At 43.4% G+C, this 22,043-nt stretch overlaps 1 protein-coding gene across 1 annotated transcript in view; it reads right to left on the bottom strand.

Annotated features, from left to right (window-relative positions):
* Positions 1-989: 989 nt before the first annotated feature.
* EMILIN2 (elastin microfibril interfacer 2) overlaps positions 990-22,043 on the bottom strand; it is a 76,695-nt gene continuing 55,641 nt past the window's right edge. The window contains exons 5-9 of the mRNA XM_088469638.1: positions 21,102-21,485; positions 13,276-13,305; positions 8,700-8,735; positions 6,882-7,013; positions 990-2,769 (exon numbers count right to left, since the gene is read on the bottom strand). Coding sequence (XP_088325764.1) covers positions 2,432-2,769; positions 6,882-7,013; positions 8,700-8,735; positions 13,276-13,305; positions 21,102-21,485 — 920 coding nt within the window. The 3' untranslated portion in view covers positions 990-2,431. The remainder of the gene's footprint in view (positions 2,770-6,881; positions 7,014-8,699; positions 8,736-13,275; positions 13,306-21,101; positions 21,486-22,043) is intronic.

The following is a 22,043-nucleotide window of genomic DNA, read 5'->3' as shown; positions in this document are numbered from 1 at the left end:
CCCCTTCAGTGCTGGAGCCTGGCGGCAGGCACCTCCATTGTCTCCCATAGCTCTGCCCCTGTACCTGAGCCAAAGAAACACAGATAAACTAAATCTACATTAACCTCTGAAGGGCTGGGTGGGGAGTTGTCAGGGACAAGAGACAGTAACATATCAGAAGCCACCACAACCCGATCAGCCCTCCTCCCTCTAAACTTTGCAAAGACACAGGCACACTACCAGCCAAAACCCTCCTCTCTTCTCCCACACACAGACCAAATGATGCAAATTGAAGCTTTACAGATGGAGCAGTGGACTGACCCCTCCTTAGACGCAATGAGGACATTGGCCAGTCAGCAACCCCAAGAAGGGGACCCCGATAAAGTGTATTGGGAGATCAGAGCCAAAGAGTATGGTTTCCAAACTGTCATTTCTCTCTGTACTGAGATGGTTCAGGAGGGGGAGGAAAGCATTCTGGTTCCACCAAATTATGACAAAGAGAACTTCAGCCTCAAACCCCTGCTGCTGATACTGAGCTTGTACTCCTGCCACATACCACTGAACAGCAGATCATGTGTCATCAACCCCCCCACTGGGCTTTTGGATAAGGACCTAAATGAAATTATACATGGAAAATCAATCAAACTTTAGTACATATACACCTGTGTTTGCTACCACTTAAGTACAATGAAGTGTACAAGGTTATTGCTGGGTGATCTGAAGAACTTTCCTCATTTAGTGGAATGTTGTACAGTATCTCCTTCAAGTGACTCACAGAAAGGTAACCCACCCGTACATTAACAATGAGGTTTTGGCTGTTTTGTTGTGCTAAACAGGCTAACTATTTACCCTTCTCCTATAACTAGGTACTTCTGACTTCTTTACCTTTCAGCCAGCCCTGACTTAGTGACTTTGAACAAGTGCATATTTTTGTAAGTTATCAATATTGTGGTGTTCAAATTTCTCAGAATTGACGGTCTTCCTAGAAAAACAATTTTAACATTTTCAAAGTATTTTCATAATTTATTAACATAATCCACAATAAAAAAAACAAAAACAAATGATTTCATAAATGTTCAAAGCCAAGTTACCAACATCTTGTAAAGGAAGAGTCAGCATTAAAAAATATCAAGACCATGTACAGTATAAAATAACTTCCCATATTACAGTAATGTTTGACATCAGTATACAGTAAATGCTTGAAGATATATATATCAGAGTGGTCTCTTGTTGGGAACTTGAATTGCAATTAAAAATATATATATTTAAATGTGAATTGAACAATACAAACATATGATAAATAAATGTGTCACAAATGTTAATTAAATTTTACATTAATGACAAAATAAAAAACCTAATCACATAATGTAGTGGATAGAGTTACGGCCTGGAAGATTACATCTTCAAAATGGGTTCTTCTTCCATAAATAAGCTACTTAATGCAGCACAGGCAAGTTCTACCACCTAGATCAGAGTTAGACGGACCATCAGCTATATATATGTTCAATCAGTTTTTCCCAGTGACACGTGACCAAAAACTATTTGCATAGATAACCTCATTTTCCTGCTGTGCTTTTAGCAAAATGGTAGACATCTGGATAAATGTTAGTTGTAGACTCCAACTGAACAGTACCCAGAGAGGCAAAACTACAGAAAAGCATTAAATGACCAAATTTACAAACTAGAAAGGCCTTTTCTAAATGAGTATGTGAAAATGTGTGGGATATTAGTTTAAAAATGTATAAAAAGCTAATAAGAGCACCATTAGGGAGCTGCAGCCCCACATGGGAGCCATTAGGAAAGATAACACTAGGCACTTTTGAAAAATCACTACCTCCTATTTATAGTAGGCACAACATCACCTAATGGTGGCCTGTGGTGGCATACGGCACTTGGAGAAAAAATATATAACTCCTATATATCATTTTCTACATTTATTTTTATAAAACATTGCTCTTTGTAGAAAATGAGTACCACAATTAAATAAAAACACATTGATAAATACCTGTTTTGTTATGACCATCTTGATAAATATGATTAAGGTTGCCCGTAAAATGTTACATGTATGGATTTGCATAATTTCTACATTGCAATTTGTGAAGTTTTGTACTTTGTTATTATAAATAATGATATATATAGTAACAAAAAAACACATTGATACATGCAAAACATTTTAAAGAACAGATTCCTGACAATATAAAATTCTAGCATATGCAGAGGAACATTTTCACATGATAAAAAATAAAAACTTGTATAAAAAGTCTGGAACAGTGCACAAAGTTGCAGTATAAAGAAAGTTTCATGAAATGGCAAAAACCAAGAGCACATTCATCGTGTGGATACTATAAGGTACAGCATATATTATACATTAACTCACAAAGTACATATTTGTAAATTTATATTATCACTTCAAATTAATTTGCATTCAATGTCTTTTGAGAATGTCTCTCAGTTATCTAAGGGAGACATATGGATATAATAGGACACCACTAAATGTGGAGTACATTTCATCAGAGTCTGAATTGGCAAGTTTGCCACCTGTCAGGACAATGCTGACTTCATCGCCAGCCTTCAATGGTAGAATGAGATTGAATGTTCCAACCCCACTGCAAACAGGTCTCTTGGAACTTGGCTTATGGTATTCTAGGAGCTCTCTTCTGTATCCAGACGTATCCAACCGTGCCACGCTGAAATTTGACACTGACAAAACAGCTTCCACATAATACTCCTGCTCTGGAGTTAGGACTGCAGTGATCATGTAACGTCCTTCAATGGGAGCTGTGAAGATGCCTGGAAGAAAGAACATAATGATGATTTCCAAGTCATGAGTTGAAAAGGTTTCCAGGGGTATACAGCCGATCAGATAGATTATTATTTAGCAATAAAATCAAATGGTAGTGTCTCACTTATAACAGATTCACAAGCAGATAACACTAGTTATCCCAAAGGAACTCTCTTGTACACCATTTGCTTCCTGTTTTTTATGTTATATGAAAATTACTAGGGAGAATGTAGTTCAATATTGTTATTGAATGACTTTACATGTCCGGTGTCACAAACCAAAAGTGGGTCCTATGTTTGCATTTCAAGCAGTAAAACTTGTGCACAGGTGGGCCTGACCAGAGATGGACTGTATTACAGAAGCAGCAGGAGGTGTCTGGAGGAAATGGAGACCTCCTTGCTGCATCTGAGAGATCAGAGTGTAGCGTCAGTAGACGCTGCCTTGGATCACCATCACAACCATCGAAAACGATGGTTGCCCCTTTGGCCAGGATACGTAAGCTAAGAGTTACTCGGCCTGGCCGGTTCCCGGCCACTTGTTAGGCCAGGAAATCTGTATCCACCGACACAGACCCTGGCCTCATTCCTCCCAGGAAACGGGGTCGACGCTCCCCCGTTTCCAGAACGCTGGCCAGGAATGCCCCTGCTTTGCCTCCCAAATGTCACAGCCTGTCAATCAGGAGACACTGCGAGCGGACTCGCAGATGTTGGGCGACACATGTGCAGTACACATCCTGCATATGCGCAGTCCTCCAACAATCGCACATGTGCGCTAACCGTCGGGTTAGTGTACATCTTTAAATCAGGTCCTTGATACTGTATGTAACTTTGTTGACCTTTTTTCAAATATGACCCTACTAAGACATGAACGGTCATGAGGCTCTGAGTGTCCCTTGGTCTCCACGATCTAAAACCCAAATAAGGAACTGCTGCTGCACTGATTGGAATTGTCAACATACTAGAAAATGAGATGGCGTAAATTTACAAAGACACAGAACATATTCTTTATGCAACAGTCACAAACTTTGCAAAAAAAATAGGAATATATGCCCAAAATGTTGTACAGGGCAGGTTTGTAATTTATAATACACACTATATCGTTGTAAAAAAGATTTGGTACAAGGAAAAGTCTCGTAAGTTTTTTATGTTTTATAATGATTATTCCTAGTATGCATTGTATCCTGAAGACAAAGAAATGGTTCGTTGTATAGTTTGTAGGTTGGGTAAGGCATAGGTTTGCACATTCGCAGTTATAATGAAAGCGTTTAAATGATGATTCATAAAATCACTGCCTTCAAAGAGAACTTGGAAACAGTTTACAGATGCTTTTCCTTCCAAATCTATTTTATAAGGTCCATAAGCGATCATGGGAGTCAGCAGGAATTTTTCCAAAGTGTAGGGGGTCAGGGGTGGAATGCTTTTCATGTGATCCATATAAAAAGAAATAATCCAAGACTGTTGCATAAAATGTTTAGGTATGGAGTAGAACAATCTTTTTGAAACAAAAAAACATCAGAATGCTGGACATCAAGGAAAAAGTGTAATGTATAAAGAAAATATAGCGCAGTTTGGACTGCCATTTATAAGGACTCTTCCAAGATAAAAAAAAAAAAGACAATATATGAAAATTCACACACACAATCACAGGAAGTGCCCTATGTATTAAACGGATAAAGCATAATGCATACCTATCAATAAGGAATAGTGCCAATTACCAGTAATTACAATGGGCAAACCACCCAAAAAGTGGCTTAGATGTGTGAGATGCATAAACAACGGGCACACTGGCGTTAATGGCATGCACTATACTAGAGATAGTAGCCATTGTTTCTAGTGTCACCACACCCACTACCACTGTTACTAATATTCACTAATACTGTGAGAACATTCCACTAATGTTTCAGCTTTCGCAGCACATATGCTTCTATCCAGAAGCGTTTACCGCAGACGCATGCTCAGAAGGTGTCTAAGCAGAGCGGTGACTGGGAGGCTTGTATGACGTTGTCGGCCCCTTACCCAAATTTTACTATGGGGCCCACTGATGTATTATTCTGCCCACTGCTCTAACTAAACCGGTAGCGGCTAAGGAGATATTTTTGAATCAAATTAAAATGAGAAAATAAACAGACTGTTTAAAGCAAAAATTTAATTTGTTGCTACAGATGTGTCCACATACGTCTATCCTTAAATCCTGACAGCTCCATGAGACGCAGCATGGACTTGGCGACTATGCTGTTCCCTGCTTCCTGCCGCACACTTTTGTACAAAATCTGACATTTATTTGAGCTGCTAATGTGACAAAAGTACAATAAACGGGAATCCTGGATACTGGCTCTGGCATTCCATGCAGTTGGTTTATGCACCAAACCTTGGAGAGAGATAAAGTACAAACCAATCAGCTACTAACTGTCATTTTAGGCTGTCTTTAAAAAATGACAGTTAGGAGCTGATTGGTTGGTACTTTATCACTCTCCAAGGCTTAGTACATAGACTCTTCAGTCACTAACATTGGTAAAAAAATAAAAAATAAAGACTGAGGACAGATACAAGTGAGCTGCACCATGCATCGCCCCACACATCATTGAGTTTAAAATTCGACTTTATACTAATTAAAAAGTACTAATCTGAAGTGCCTTGTACACTATAAGCAACTTTGGATGTGGCTACGATGCCTATAAGATACTAAATTCAGAAACACAAAGTACAAAAGTACAGGTATTGCTAACAGTGGCGGAGCACCTAAGCTGCGCCATGTGTCTTGCGCCACATGCAGTGTAAAGTATAGGTGCATCTGTACATATTGCAAATCATTTAAAAAAAACAATCTATTTAACCACATAGTTCCATATTTGCATGTTAATAGATCATCCAGCTCTCTGCGTCAACCTTTGATGCTTAAATGTTGTCTACATTGCTCCTTGATGAAGAGTCAAATCATTTATTCTGCTTAATAAGAGAATAAAAAAGCACAAGCGATACATACTGTATATAGACACAGTCAGATGGAATGCATTGAATGACTCATGCTCAAACGTCTCGTTAAATGTTCCAGCATGGTAAACTCCCAGTTCTCACAGATGAGGTAATAATGACTGCGCTCAACAGGAACAAACTTCCATTTATGGGTCTCAATAGTTACACTAGGAAGCACTAGTGAGAGGCAGGAATATGCTATGCTACCATTGCCACCACTTTCATGACCCATAGAAGATTGCCTATGCCCCACAGCCCCGTGAAATGCCAGCAAAGTATCCTTCTGCTGAAAATGATTTTCTTTACATACACAAACAGCTGATTAAATTCATGCCACCATAAAGCACACATAAGTGCGAGCCGATGGAACCTCAGCGTGATTTATGGCCAAGATTATTTGCGATGTCTAACCACTGACATCTTGCATGTTGTTGTCATTAAAGACATGTGTTCCATGAAAGTGGCATTAAAGGCCGCATATATTCTTTTGCTACTACTATGACCACATTTCGGACAGATGAAGGACTATGCTAGAGGGGGGAAGCTTGTAATTTTTTTAACTACAGTTTAGTCTAATAAAATTTATTCTATTAGCAATTAAATCTAAGTATTTTCATGGGCTTTGGCTGGAGATTATATCCTTGTATATTTTATTGCATTTTGTGCAAGACACATTAAATGTAGAAATAAATATTTGCAAAGACAGTAACTATGAACAACTTTCAACATAAAAGGTGTAAAATAAAATAAAGTTGGAGTGTCAAAAGCAATAAATTAATCCAGCTTTATATTTAATTGTTTATTTAGGGAATAAAATGGTCATTTGGAATAACCAATTTAGGTAGCAAATGAAATGGCAAATATAAGAAGCATGCATATATAAAATGCAAATAGCGGCAACTAAATTATAATTTATTTTACCAACAAGTTAAAATGAATTAGACTTAATTTTTCAAAGTAATTCCCTGCATAAGCCCTTGTTACACTCTGTGCACTATAATAGTTATAAAGGATAGAGTCAGACATTAGATGCATGGTCGAAGGTAAGAATTGTAAGCATACATTTATTTCTTAGTAGTTACGGTACTATATAACAGAAAGGAACATAGCCTGCAGCAGTTACACTCAGACAAGTACTGGCACGTTACCTGTAATGGGGTTATAATGCTCGCCATCGTTAACCAACACGCTATTAAAGGGAATGAGTCCAACTTCAAAAAGATTTGGTGGCTCATTAAATCCAGCAGAAAACGATATCTGAGCAGTTGTGACAGTTTCTCCTATAAGGAAAGAAATAAACAAGGGAACTATTATACAGATATGATCACCTTAATGCAGTTAAGAGACTACTTGGTAGCTTGTAAATGGTTGCCTACCTCCTACCATAGTATTGGTGGCTATATATTGTATCTATATCAGGCTTTGTTTGTTAAGTAAAATCATGGCATTCCAGCCAGAGGTTTAGGCTATTGACCTACACAGAATACTGGAACAAGTAATCCAACAACAGCTGGAGAGCTACTGAATTGTTAAGTTTGTTATATGGCAAAGGTGTAATCTCCTGCACTATAAGAACATTTAGCACACATGAGTATTGTCACATACAGAGGAGTAGGTAAGGCCTAATAGTAATGTGATGGAAAATTGCTGCTGTTCTGACAGTGTATTTCAGCATAGGAGAGGACTAGGAAAGGCAGCAACAAAACTTTATCAAAGACCCCTTACTTCATCTAAAGCAAGTTCAACTAGTGTCAATGGGTCAATAGGACATTCCACAACTGTATTCTCATATACTACATTACATTATCTTATTTTTGGAACAGTATTTTGCCTGTAAACAAGAAGCCAAGATGTATCCTTTGTCATAGATATACTTGAATAGTGCTGCTCTAAAGCAAGATACAGATGTGTGAACATACATCTATCCTTCGTGCGCTACCGGTCGTCTTACACAACGCATGAGCTCCGTGCAACTCGGTGGCGCCGAGCATCTTTTCGTGTGATTTTTTCTCTTAACCACTTAACAATTTTTTTTTCTAAATACCGCACAGAAATTGTCGGGGGTTTTTTTATGAGTAAATTAGGTAAAGAACATCTATTCCAACGTATCCAAAATGATTTCATTAAGAAACCAAAAAAAAGGTCTTTTTAAAAAAAAATATTTGTAAAATAATTGGGGTTTTTCAAACATCGGAACATCGGTTCACCACCATGGAAACATTAGAAATATTGCGACTTTCATTTTCACAGCGGCTTCAGGTATCAGGTACACTTTAGGGGGTGAGAGGGGGTTTAATTAACTTTTTCCCAGCGGCTGCTAATCTCTGCAGCCGCTGGGTGGGGGGTCCTGCTGTGCTGACCGATCAGTAGTGATCAACAGCACGGCAGACACAGGGGGAGGGTGCAGGCAAGCAGAGGGACCAGAAGGTACCTCTGAGAGCAGCAGCTGCGAGAAGATTTTCTTCCTGGAGCCACCCTCACTGTTTATCTGCCAGGTCACATTATTGTGACCAGGTCAGATAACGCACTGCCTGGTGTGGTCAGAAAAATGCGACCATGCCAGGCAAGTAGTTAAATTGAGTCATATTCGCAAAGCGGCTTTAACACTGTAATGTAGCATTTCACATGCAGATACAGCCGCAGTCACACACAGAATTTAGGCATGCCGCATGTGATTGTGCATCTTATTCGTATCTCTTGTGAATAAGGGAAAAAGTCGCACGTAAAGATTCTTGGCCTTAACGAGTCACGCCATGGCATGGCACAACTAGAAGGGCTGTTTAAACGCTAGGAGACTAGATATACAAGGAAACATCTGTAGTTTTCTTCCCATTGCATCATTAAATAGCCTCGGGAAAAGCTCTGAGCAGTGACCTAAGGATCAGACTTTTTCTCTTAGGGTATTGGTGTGTATTCTGCTTTTTTTAAAATCATATTCATTATATATTGATTAAAATGATTATTACCTTTGGATTCTGAAAAAGTAGTAATAGTTATGTGATCTGCAAAATGAAAGAAAAAATATTACATTTCATGCTGTCCTCATTTTCCCAACATTAATAATTTTCCCATTCTTATCTTTCTCCTGCAGCTCCAATTTAAGGATGTTTATTAGTAATGTTATATAAATATGACTAAGGATTATGGCTGCTCGCTTCCTCTGGAAATCTCTCCCTCTCCCTTTCAGACTCTCCACCTCTCTACAAATCTTCAAACAGGCTTTCAAGATCCACTACTTCAAAGCCTTTCAGCTCTCATCCTAACCTGCTGCTTACATGCTTCTTCCTCACTGTCTACCCTATCTGTGTCACCCCTGCCTGTATGCCCCTCCCCTTTAGAATGTAAGCTCTCACGAGCAGGGCCCGCTTCCCTCATGTGCTTCTCCTTACATTACGATTTTTCTCGCCAAGTTTGGATTTTTCCCGCCAAAAATTGGGAACCTCTCCGATCCTGCACATCCCTACTCCAAACTCCCCACAATGGCACTTAACATTTGGTTGTTTACGTCCTGCTGCTTTTTTGAGTGTTATGATCGCTATTGCAGCAGTGTTTATAAATTATGTTCTATCCTGTATTGTTTTGTACTGTAAGTTGCTGTTTTCATGTTTGCTCATTAGTTTATGTACTGTGTAAGGCGCTGTGGAACCATTGTGGTGTCATATAAATAAAGGATAATAATAATAATAATAATAATAATAATAATTAGGTTGTTTCATTGACAAAAGATAAGTTAGGTGCTAAGGAGTTACATTGTATGCAGTAAACCAATTACCGGTTTACACAACATATATAGATTAGTAACAAGTTACATAAAGTAATATTAGCATAGGAGTATAATTACACTTTATATTGATGTATATACCAACCATTATCTCCTACAGACAAAAATATATTAGTTTTTAAAGAACAAGTATATATGTTGATTGAGTGCAATAAGTCTAACAACTGAAAGGTAATGGACAATGTAAGCAATGTATGTAATGCTAAAATGTATAACAAAAATGCAAAAAGCTCATGTTGTTTAAAGAGTCCCCTCCTTTTACAGATGCCACGGCAACCATACACCTCAAAGCAAGGGGGAAGGGTCTTGAGAATAAAGAGTGGTTTATATTAATTACATTGTCAGGAGAACATTGATAATTAGGAGAGTTGCAGAGTAAAGTCCCTGAATAATAATTTGATCAACATCACTCCTTGTTCTCAAGAACACATCACTGCATTTTGCAATTTACTGTTTGGTACATATACATATAGAAGGGGGCACAAAAAAATGGGTTTAGTATTGTATGCAAAATTATGCATATGAGTGCGTATAGGGGCATTCTAGTCAATTAAATTTCTACATAACGGTAAAATTATTCTAACAGTATATAAATTAATTTAAGTTTTAAGCAGGTTTTTAACAATTGTGCATTTTACAATAGGTGCCAATATAATGACACAGTATGTGCAAAAAAATGTGCAAAGTAATTTATATCTAATTTTGAAATTAATAGAATTTGTGTAAACATTGTTGAAATTGTGTTCAATGAATAAGAGGTTACAGATTACTCTGAAGAAGTTACTTCTATATTAAATGATTTAGCCTTAGTATGTTTGGCTGTATCAGCTGAGATATTTGATTTTAATGTGACATTACTACAACCACCAATTAGCAGCTCACACGTATCATATGGTATGAGTCAAGATGCCGCATATCATATGGATTCCATGTCAGATCATTAAGGAGACAGCAGAAGCAGTGTACTGTACCATATCACACTGTGTAATTATTCACCTAACTTCTGATTCTTTAACTCTGATGTAACTTTAATGTATATTAACTGTATGTAAATATAATCCCCATGAATGTTTTATTCCTTTTTGCAACATGCAGATAATAATTTATTGTGTTTAGCCCAGTTTCCTTCTGGTATATGAATAGGATAACATTTGCCGGATTGACATGGGACAGCCGTCCTGGATTTTAAAACCACACAAACTCATTTCAACTTGGGACTTTCAGTTCTATTTTATTATGAATAGATATTAAAGAGTTTTGGTATAAATTTGACGCTGTCTAATTCTTGAAACCCTGTGGTAAGGGATGTACAGTACAGAGATACAATTAGCACTGGGACAACGATCCCATATTTATGGAGACTACCAGCAGCCAAACCTTAGGACTGCTACAGAATCTGAACTAAGATAATTTCTTTTAGAATAAAGCCATCATCTATGCCACATTGCAAAGTATTTCATATGTTTTGTGGCCTAAATAATAGTGTGTGACATAATGTAGTATCATGTACCGCCGATATATGGATATTACATTTTATTTTGTGAATAGCTTTTGGGTTGTGATATTTTTATTATTTGTTTTCTATCTGTGACAAAAAACTATTAAATAATTGCTAATAATATATTTGATCCACGGATGTAGTTTTTATTATTATTTATTATTATTTTATTAATTTACTTTCAAACACTTTAGGTGTACAACATGAACAAGAAAGAGCTACGACCTGGGGGAGGTCCACAAATATAAGTGCATACAGTCCGTTCACACACAGGTAGAGCAGATTGTGAAAGAAAAGGATTTGAAAGTTTTGCATAGGTTTAAGTGTCGCATAGTCTTATTATCTAGAACTGGTACAGACGAGACAAAAGCGATTATATAAAAAGGCCCAAAGCACAGATGGGCTGTATAGTTCATAGTAACATATCAGATACTAAAAACAAATGGTTGATGGATTGTCAGGAATTACTGCCCATTTAGGCCAATTCCATGCAATGACCGGGGGCATGCTCACACCGATTTGGGACACTGCATGGGGAGTCTCCCAATTTTTATTATTGTTTGTTAGGAGATAAGTGTATGTACAATAAGGGTGCAGATAAAATTATGTATACTAAAAAAAAAACATACATACAGATGTGTCCACATACACTTATTTCCTTGCGCGTTAAACAGCCCTTCTAGTCAAGCCATGCCGTGGCGTGACTCGTTAGTGCTGAGCGTCTCTTCATGCAACATTTTACTTTCAAATGTGTCTTATTCACAAAGTGACACAAATAGGACGCACAGGCAGCTTCTGCTGAGTAAAATGATATGCAGCATGCCTATATTCTGTGTGTGACTGCGGGTGTATCTGCATGCGAATGCTACGTTACAGTGTCACAGCCGCTGACACTGTAACATAGCGCTTCGCATGCAGATACACCCGAAGTAACATACAGATTATTGGCCGCATATCATTTTACTCAGCAGAAGCTGCTGGTGTGTCCTATTTGCATTACTTTGCACACAAGACATATTTGAAGGTGAAAAGTCACATGAAAAGACTCTCAGCGCTACTGAGTTGCACATCGCTCACACGTTATGTTTAACGCGATTTGTAGCACATAGAGGTAAGATGTATGTGGACACATCTGCATTATAAAATAGTAATTTCAAATCAGCTACCTATGCATAAATAGATGTCTGTTATGCATAAAACATATACCTACATGTAAATATGAGATGCAAAAGAAGAAAATAAGGGTGTGCAAATGGTGAAGTTTGAACATTTTTTTACTTCTAGAATAAAAATACATCTATCTGGATATAACGTTATGCAGATATTACAATGCCGACCGCCGGCTTCCCGAATGCAAAATCCCGGCAAGGGTTAAATGACAGGAGTTGAAATCTCGACGCCTGTCAATTTACCTACGCCGGGAGACCGGCGCCCGGCATCCCGAACGAAGGGATGCTGGGCGCGGGGCGGGTTAGGTTTAGGGCTCCCGGGGGGGGACTTAGGGTCAGGCACCCCCTGGGAGGTTAGGGTCAGGCTAGGGGAAGGGGGGGTTAGTGTTAGGCACCCCTGGGGGGAGGTTAGTGTTAGGCACCCCCCGGGGGGAGGGAAGGGGGGGGTTAGGTTTAGGCACTTTGAGGGGGGATTAGGGTTTGGCACTTGGGGGGAGGGTTAGGGTTAGGGGATAGAATAGGTTAGAATATACTTACCTTCCGAAGTTCGGGATTTCCACCTGTGTCAGGCTGCCGCTGCCATGCGGCCGGTGGTAAATCATAAAGAATCACCTGTAACAAGTGGTCTGTGACCCCTGATGAAGTCAACATAAATTGCAAACACATTGGACGTGACGGAGCAGCACAGTCATAGTAGAATCCTCTTTGTGACAACCAGGCTTGGCGTGGAACTACCAGCATGGCACCAGCGGGAGCTTTGACTCAAAAGAGCTGTGGACCACTCATTACAGACATTGTGATACTGTATGTGTATAATGTTTTAACCAGATGTTCATGTTTTTAATCTACAACTAAAATATGTTCAAACTTACTTTGCCATATGCACACTCTTAATTTTATTATTTTCCATTTCAGATCATCATTTAACTTGAGGAAGGGTAATAAAAGGGAACAGCGTTTTTTCAGGTTTGAACTGAATGCTATATAAAATGTACTTACTGCTAAAAGGAAAGCTAAATTGCAATTTGTGCAACTAGATTTGATATATACTGTACACATATAGTACACACACTTATAATCATGAAGATGATTACCTTTGGTATCTGTAGTTGGCTTGGGATATCCTGAAAAGAAAAAAGAAAAACTTTATTTTTTTTTATTTATTTTTTTAAGATGAAGAGGTTCATCAACAAAGGTTACATCCATGGAGCACGGCTTGTACATGCTATGTACAGTATGGATCGTACTCCATGATCTCACTATAGAAAAAGAACAGAGAGTCCTTCTCACTACAATATAACATAAAGGAGAAATCCTTTACATTCCAGTTAAGAGTTATTCACTGAAGCAGCTTCACAAGGCTGAAACATGCCAGTGTTCTCTATTTTGCAAATGTACTTGCTTGTATAAATAGAGTCTTTTAGGAGTGGATCAATAAACAATGTCAGGCGTCAGAAACACATGTCTCTCTCGTGGTTTTTGAGCTTAAATTAGATCCACGGGTTGACAACTCTGCGTGAAAATATGAGATATGGTAAGAACTTACCCTTGTTATCTCTATTTCTACGAAGTCCATAGGGTTCCACAGGATACCTTGGGGCATAGGTGTGACGTCAGTCGCAGGGCACCAAAGAGTTAAGCTTTCAGCCTCCCAGGATGCACTAGGTCCCCCTCCTATACCCCGCCCCCGAGCCAAGGCACCTCAGTTAGTTACCAAGCCATAGGCCGGAGGAGGAGAAGGAAGAGAGAGAAAAAAGATCTGGACACACACAAGAATCACATTCTCACCAGAGGGAGACGGAAAAAACGGTGACCAGAGCAAAGCCCATCTGCAGCACAGGTGCGTCAGGGCAGGAGTCCTGTGGAACCCTATGGACTTCGTAGAAATAGAGATAACAAGGGTAAGTTCTTACCATATCTCATATTTTCTACTTCAGGGTCCATAGGGTATCCACAGGACACCTTGGGGATGTCCCAAAGCAGTATCCTTTAAGGGTGGGGACGCTCCTGTGCAGAAAGGAGAATCCGCCGCCCGAAGGAAGCATCCTGAGAGGCGAAGGTGTCAAACCTGTAATACCTCACAAAGGTATGGAGAGAGGACCACGTAGCAGCCTTGCAGATCTGGACTGCAGAGGCACCACGTCGAGCTGCCCACGAAGGACCCACAGACCTAGTGGAATGAGCCTTCAGAGAAGGAGGAACCGGTAGGCCTTCATGAAGATAAGCTTCAGAAATAGCCATACGGATCCAGGCTGCCAAAGTTTGCTTTGAAGCAGGCCAACCCTTTTTACGGAAGCCATAGAGGACAAACAAAGCGTCCGACTTCCTAAACGAAGAAGTGCGGTCAACATAAGTCCTTAAGGCCCGCACAACATCCAAAGAGGCCTCACCCACGGAAAGACCCGGTGAGTTAAAGGCCGGAACAACGATTTCCTCGTTAACATGAAACTGGGAAACAACTTTGGGAAGAAACTCGGGCCGAGTGCGGAGTACTGCCCTGTTCCCATGAAAAACCAAGAAAGGGGGTCTACAAGAAAGAGCCCCTAACTCAGAAACACGTCTGGCCGAAGCAATAGCCAGAAGGAAAACAGTCTTAGCTGTTAGCCATTTAAGATCCACTGATCCCAGTGGTTCAAACGGCGGTCCTTGGAGAGCCCTTAGGACCACAGCCAAATCCCAAGGCGCCACAGGTGGAACAAAGGGTGGCTGAATGCGGACAACACCTTGCATAAAGGTGCGCACATCCGGGATTGTAGCAATCCTACGGTGAAACCAGACAGACAGGGCCGAAACCTGTACCTTCAAAGAAGCAAGGCGAAGCCCATGATCTAGTCCCGCTTGCAGGAAGGCGAGAATCCGAGACAGATGAAACTCCCGCGGTGCATAACCTCTCGGTCGACACCACTGGAAGAACGTATGCCACACGCGATGGTATATCCTCGCGGAAGACGGTTTCCAAGCTCGCAACATGGTACGCACCACAGAGCTGGAAAACCCCCGGGACCTCAGCATGGCCGTCTCAACAGCCACGCCGTCAAAGACAGCCGAGTCAGGTCCGGGTGACGACAAGGACCCTGAGACAGAAGGTCCGGTCGTAGCGGCAACCACAGAGGACTGTCCACGGACAGACCCTGAAGGTCTGAGAACCAGTGCCGTCTGGGCCACGCGGGAGCTATCAACAGGAGCGTCCCTCCTTCCTGTTTGAATTTCCGGATTACCCGTGGAAGAAGGGAGACCGGAGGGAACAGGTATGTGAACCGGAACGTCCACCGGACGGACAGAGCATCCACCAGAGACGCCCCTTCGTCTCTTGTGCGAGACCCGTACACCGGCAACTTGTTGTTGTGCCGGGACGCCATGAGGTCGATCTCTGGAAGACCCCATCTGTCCACGAGTAGTTGAAAAACGTCCGGGTGCAGGGACCATTCCCCCGGATGAACGTCCTGGCGACTTAGAAAGTCCGCCTCCCAATTGAGCACTCCCGGGATGAAGACCGCTGATATGGCCGGAAGATTGCGCTTCCCCCAAACCAGGATCCGAGACACCTCTACGAGAGCCGCCCGGCTTCGGGTTCCTCCTTGCCTGTTTATGTAGGCCACGGTGGTAGCGTTGTCCGACTGGACCTGTACCGGGTGACCCTGGAGAAACCGATGTGCCTGCTGGAGAGCATTGAAGACCGCACGGAGTTCCAAGATATTGATTGGAAGCTCCGCTTCTGTCGGCGTCCACCTGCCCTGGAACAGATGTGGACCCGAAACTGCTCCCCAGCCCCGAAGACTGGCGTCCGTTGTCAACAGGGCCCAATTTGGAACCCAGAACGGACGTCCCTCGCTGAGGTGGGTCGGCTGTAACCACCAAGCAAGGGACAGGCGAACCTCTGGGGTGAACACAATCGTCTGGGACTTCAGAGACTGAGGCAGCCCGTTCCACTTTGACAGGATCAGGTGCTGCAGAGGTCTGGAGTGAAACTGGGCATATTCCACCATGTCGAACACCGACACCATGGAGCCCAGTAACCTCATCGCCGAGTGTAGAGACACCCGGCGGCTGTGCAGACACCTGCGCACCCTTGACTGTAAAGCAGAGATATTTTCCTCCGTCACAAAGATCTTTTGCTGTCCCGAGTCCAATACGGCTCCAAGATGCAGAATCCTCCGAGACGGGATTAGAGTGGACTTCTGCCAGTTGATTAGCCAGCAGTGCCGTTGCAGCAGGGCAATGGTCAGGTCCAAGTGGCGTAACAGGAGCTCTGGAGATCCCGCCACCAATAACAGGTCGTCCAAGTACGGCAACATGCGGACTCCCTGCAGCCGCAAAGAAGCCGCCATGACCGCCATCACCTTGGTGAAAACACGTGGTGCTGTCGCCAGGCCAAAAGGTAACGCCCGAAACTGGAAGTGGTCGCTGCGGATTGCAAACCTGAGGAACTGTTGATGGCGCAAAAGAATAGGGACATGCAGGTAAGCATCCTGTATGTCCAATGACACCATGTAGTCCCCAGGTTCCAGCGCCAGAATGATGGACCGTAGGGTCTCCATCCGAAACTTCGGTACCCTCAAAGACTTGTTGAGTGCTTTGAGGTTGAGAATCGGACGATACGACCCATTGGGTTTCTGTACCAAAAAAAGATTTGAATAGAAACCCTGGCCCCTCTGGGAGAATGGAACAGGCACTATAACTCCAGCCTGGAGCATAGTGTGCAATACCTTCCGCAGCTCCGTAGCCTTGTTCCGGTCTGATGGTAGACCCGTGGTGAAGAATCGAGCCGGGGGGTCTGTGCCGGAAGGAGAGGGCGTACCCGTGGGAGACCACCTCCAGAACCCAAGTGTCTGTCGTAGTGACCGACCAACACTGGGCGAACTGCAGCAGGCGGCCTCCCACCCTGGGATCCCCCAAAGGGAGGCCCAGACCGTCAGGCCGCAGGCTTGTCATCTGGCTTGGGGGCCGGATGTCTGGTACTCCATGCCTGCTTCCGGGGCTTGACCGACTTCCTAGGGCCAGCCTGACGAGGAAACGACTGTGGTTTGGGCCTGCCCTGGGCCCTAGATGACCGAAAGGACGATGGTCCAGAACCAGAAGGAGCAGCGGCCGACGGGAGACAAGCCGGTTTGGCTGCCGCCAGCGTGGCCACAATCTTATCCAGATCCGGACCGAAGAGAACTTCTCCGGTAAACGGCAATGCTTCCAGACCCTTCTTGGAATCTGCGTCCGCCTTCCAGGATCGCAGCCACAAGGTGCGACGAGCAGCTACCGCTGCTGAAGAAATTCTAGACACCAGAGTACTAATGTCTAGAGCCACCTCATTGATGTAGGTGGCCGAATCACAGAGATTTCCAATCAACTCCGCCTGTTCGGCCGGACAGTCGGAATCAAAAGAAGCCTCTAATGAATCCGCCCAGCGCTCCATCGCTCTTGCAACCCAGCAGATGGCCATAGCCGGCCGTGCTGCCCCCCCCGCAAGGGAATAAGCGGACTTCTGGCAGATTTCCACCTTGCGGTCCGTAGCATCCTTAAGGGAGGACATGGATGGCATCGGCAATGTGGCACTACGGACAAGACGGGTCACGTGAGAATCCACCTGTGGAGGGGATTCCCACTTAGCAAAATAATTATCCGCGAACGGATAAGCCACCGCCAGGCGTCTCTGCGGCTGGTATCTTTTGCCAGGCTGTTTCCACGCCTCCTCTTAATGGTCCACCAACTGACCCGAAAGAGGAAAGACTGTGGCATCGCCCTTCACGTCTTTGAAAAAGGCATACTTAGACTTAGCCGCTGGGGGAACTTCGTCCTCAATCACCAAGGCTGTGCGGACCGCCCGAATAAGTCCAGGAATATATACTTTGGACTTCGCATCAGCGTCCTTAGTATGGAGAGGTTCCTGATCGTAAGGATCCAGAATCTCCCCATCATCAGACGTCCCTTCGTCATCCTCATAAGGAGCGGACAGAGACGCCACCGGCCGTTTATGAGGCCGCATCACAGACTCCCCTTGCAACACATCTGACAAGTGCTGTACAGAACTCGTCAGGGAGTTAACCCACGCTGGCTCCTGAGAAACCGGGAGCGGGGAAATAGGGAGACTGTGGGGTACCACCAATTGTCGTGGGAAACCCTGCATGGGTGACGACACCACAGACTGCTGGGACAAACCCATCGGAGTAAATGCAGGCTGCGGAGCTAACTGGCCCACTAAAGCTGTTAGCGCCTGAGCGAAACAAGCCCAGGGCGGCTCCTGTACCGGTGCTGTAACCGTAAGAGGCCGCGCCATGGACAAACACTGCCGGCAAAGGCCCTCCGCGCTACCCTCCCCCTCCGCTAACGGTACTTTACACGTGGTACACTGTAGCCGAAGGGGAAAATCACTTTCAGACATGATGGCACCACGTATGTGACCCCTCTCACCAATTATATATTAAATAGGCGAGAGACCACCCTGCAGCACCGCAAGGGCTTAGCAGAAAGAACAGGGACAGTAATAAAGCTGACAGTCTTGAGAAGAAAAGTTACAGGCAGCAGCGCTAGCACAGTCACATACAATGCAAAGAAATCAATTCCTGCACTAACAGCGTTGATCACTCAACTACACAGACACAGGGCCTGGTAGGACACAGCGCTGCATACACAGACCTGACCACAGCGGAGGAGAGGTATGCGGGGGGACCCAGACCACGATGCTTCCAATGCAGGCTTCCAGCAACGTTCACCATGCTTCTGAAAAGATGGCCGCCGAGGAGCAGAGAGAAGGCTGGCCTGGGGGAGGAGCGCTGACACAGGGCCAGTCAGCACAGTGCAGAGAGGGCTGTGTGCAGCGGGGGAGGCGCCGGCTGTGAGACAGGGAAGGCGCGCTCCCCTGGCATGCATTTAACCCCTGGGACGCCGCAGCGCTACCGCTCTGCTGCGGTCCGCTGTCCCAGGGGGTAGTGGAAGCGCAGGTTGGTCGCCTGGCTCCACGCTGCAGCCAGTCCCCAGGGAGCCCCCTGCCTGGGGACTTAGGACCAAGTGATCAGCGGGGACCCACTGCGGGACCCCGCTGCTTACCTCTGTCCCCCTTGAATCCGGCCATGGTCCGGAACATCTGGGGTCACCGCTAGCTGTGACCCCAGATGCCCACCAGCATCCCCGGATCAGTACCGGCGTTCTGGTACCGGCGGGGTGTAGGGAAGACAGCATGGACGTCAGGACTGACTGTCCATGCTGTTCATCCAGATGTGCAGCCACAGCTGCATGAAGAAAAAGCTTCAGGGGCTCTTCTAGCCCCTACTCCAACAGGTGCACCCGACTCCGGCCGGGCACCAAACTAAACTGAGGTGCCTTGGCTCGGGGGCGGGGTATAGGAGGGGGACCTAGTGCATCCTGGGAGGCTGAAAGCTTAACGCTTTGGTGCCCTGCGACTGACGTCACACCTATACCCCAAGGTATCCTGTGGATACCCTATGGACCCTGAAGTAGAAAGTTCTTCATGTCCATTACTAATAAGCTAATACAGTCCAAAAACAAAAAAAGAAATATGTATCAAGGGAAAAGGTACAAGAGAAGAAAGCGATAGTGATGCAAGGGATACTGTCACAGAAATACCCAACATAGGCCTATATACAAAGCACGAATATGGACGCTAATCCTTTCCAAGTAAGAAGACACAGAGGCATCAGGTGGGAAGCAGAGGAGAGCATGGCGTTGTCAGCAATGATACCCATGAGGGGAGGGACATTAGGAAGGGGAGGAATGATGAGCTCTGTTTAGGGCATAATTACATTATTACAATCACATGAGTATGAAGTATTCTGGGAAGACGGCACCTAAATAATTGTCTCTGGAGCGTAACTCAACAGTAAAAAAAAAACTGTTTATGTTTTATCATTTAATAGGTAAACCAATGTATCTGGTCACACTGGCTTAACCACATCTCAAACACATTTGCAGATATGAATGTTTAACAAAAGTTAATGTGAACATGGTGGCTTATCTCACCATTGTTTCTCTTAGATGTCGGTAATAGGGAGCTGAGAAAGCTCCTTTTGGCTTCAGCGAAGCCTTCGAAATTTTGCAGAGTCCACGCTGGGGAGGAAGCTCAGTGAGCATGTGCACATGGCCATCAAGCATGCGCATTAGTTTACAACCTTCACTGGCAGAGGCAGGCTGTTGGGAGCTGGGCAGAGTACACTGCCGACAAGGAGGACGCCAATGGACCTCACCAGACAGGTGAGTAATAATAAGTACCACTAGCAATGCGATACTAAACAAAATATACAGTTGGTAATTAGTATCAGAAATAATTGGAGCCCTCTGTTTGTGGTATCGTTTGGAGAATACCTACAGATGTGTCCATACTTGTCTCTGCTGCAATCGTACCAAACAACCACTCTCAGCACTCATGGTCCTGTGATTTTTTTGGCCGAGTTGCATGGGACCTGGCAGCACACTCACGCCAGGCATATCTCGCTGTATGGCATATTGAGACTAGATGAACAAGGACACATATGTATCTGTCCAGCATTCCAGCAAGCTTCTGGAGAGAAACAATGATTCCAAGGACAGGAAAGAAACACATGTTCTCCCACTGAGCCAACCTCAGTTGCTTTCAGTTAGTTCTCCTGCTGACTATGTTCTGCCAACCATACAGTTCTGCATTTTATCCTGTGTCTTGGACATTCCTCCCTCAGTCTGCAGTGCCATAACCTATACATTCACTCTCCCCAATTAGCCCCTCACACTAGTACACTTAATACCCAGAGCTACTGTAGGTCTCAGAACAAAAGCTTACAGATCCAGAGCCATCAATGCTACATGCAGTTCATAATATATTCTTGTCACATATTAATCTACATTTCAAAATATAGCTCTGTTTCACCTATCAGTAAGGATACATTTAAAAGTAACCTACCTAGATAACTTTACAGTGGCATGGACATAATTAACTTACCAGGTGCCCCTGCAAAGCCTTTTGACATTTGCATGTCTTGCTGTCCATCAACACCTTGCTGTCTTCCTGATCCAAACTTTATCATTCTACCTGGAGGTCCAGCTTGACCTTGCTCTAAAATATATCCATTGCGGCCAGGAATCAGCGGTATGACGATAGACCCCGATGAGGTAGGTGGCACTGGTTTGAGTGGCGGGGATTTTGGTTTTGTATAGGTTGGATCTTGAGGTTCTTGTGGCTGTGCAGGTTGTTTAGGAACTGAAGGTACTAGGGGCACTTGGGGATTTATTGGTTGCTGAGGAGCTTGGTGTGGTGGCTTCTCTGTGGCTCTTGGTAGCAGTTGAGGTATAATATTAATCTGTGGTGTTTGCTTTGGTTCTGTACCTAAAGAAGGACAAAACACTGTTTAGCGTGTCTGCAGACCTGATGCTTGAGATGTTTTTGTTTCATTACAAGTTAAACATACTAATTAAAAGCATTCCATCATGTAGATTCCATAAATCTGAAAAGAGAATTATTAGGATCTTTGCATGATTAAAACAAATTTCGGTTTATTAAATTTATTTATTGTTCCAAGATTTACAGATGGACAACAAAGAATGGTTTACATTGTTAATTAACTGTTGAAATGTTTAATCAGAAGATGGCATACAACATAACTCTAGGGGGTATATTTACTAAAGTGCAGGTTTATAGAAGTGGAGATGTTGTCTATAGCAACCAATCAGATTCTAGCTATTATATTGTAGAATGTGTTAAATAAATGTTAAGTACAATCTGATTGGCTGCTATGGGCAACAACTCCACTTCTAAAAACCATCACTTTAGTAAATATACCCCTAGGATTATTATGGTCCTTTATATTTAAGCGCAGAGGGAGAAACATGTTGGGTGGAATGTGACTAAACATTACACAACCATCTCATCTGCTATGAACTCATG

This window comes from Taudactylus pleione, unplaced genomic scaffold, assembly GCF_031769625.1.
Source record: "Taudactylus pleione unplaced genomic scaffold, aTauple2 ptg000093l, whole genome shotgun sequence".
Classification (NCBI taxonomy): Eukaryota; Metazoa; Chordata; class Amphibia; order Anura; family Myobatrachidae; genus Taudactylus; species Taudactylus pleione.
This window is presented reverse-complemented; position numbering and strand designations above follow the sequence as displayed.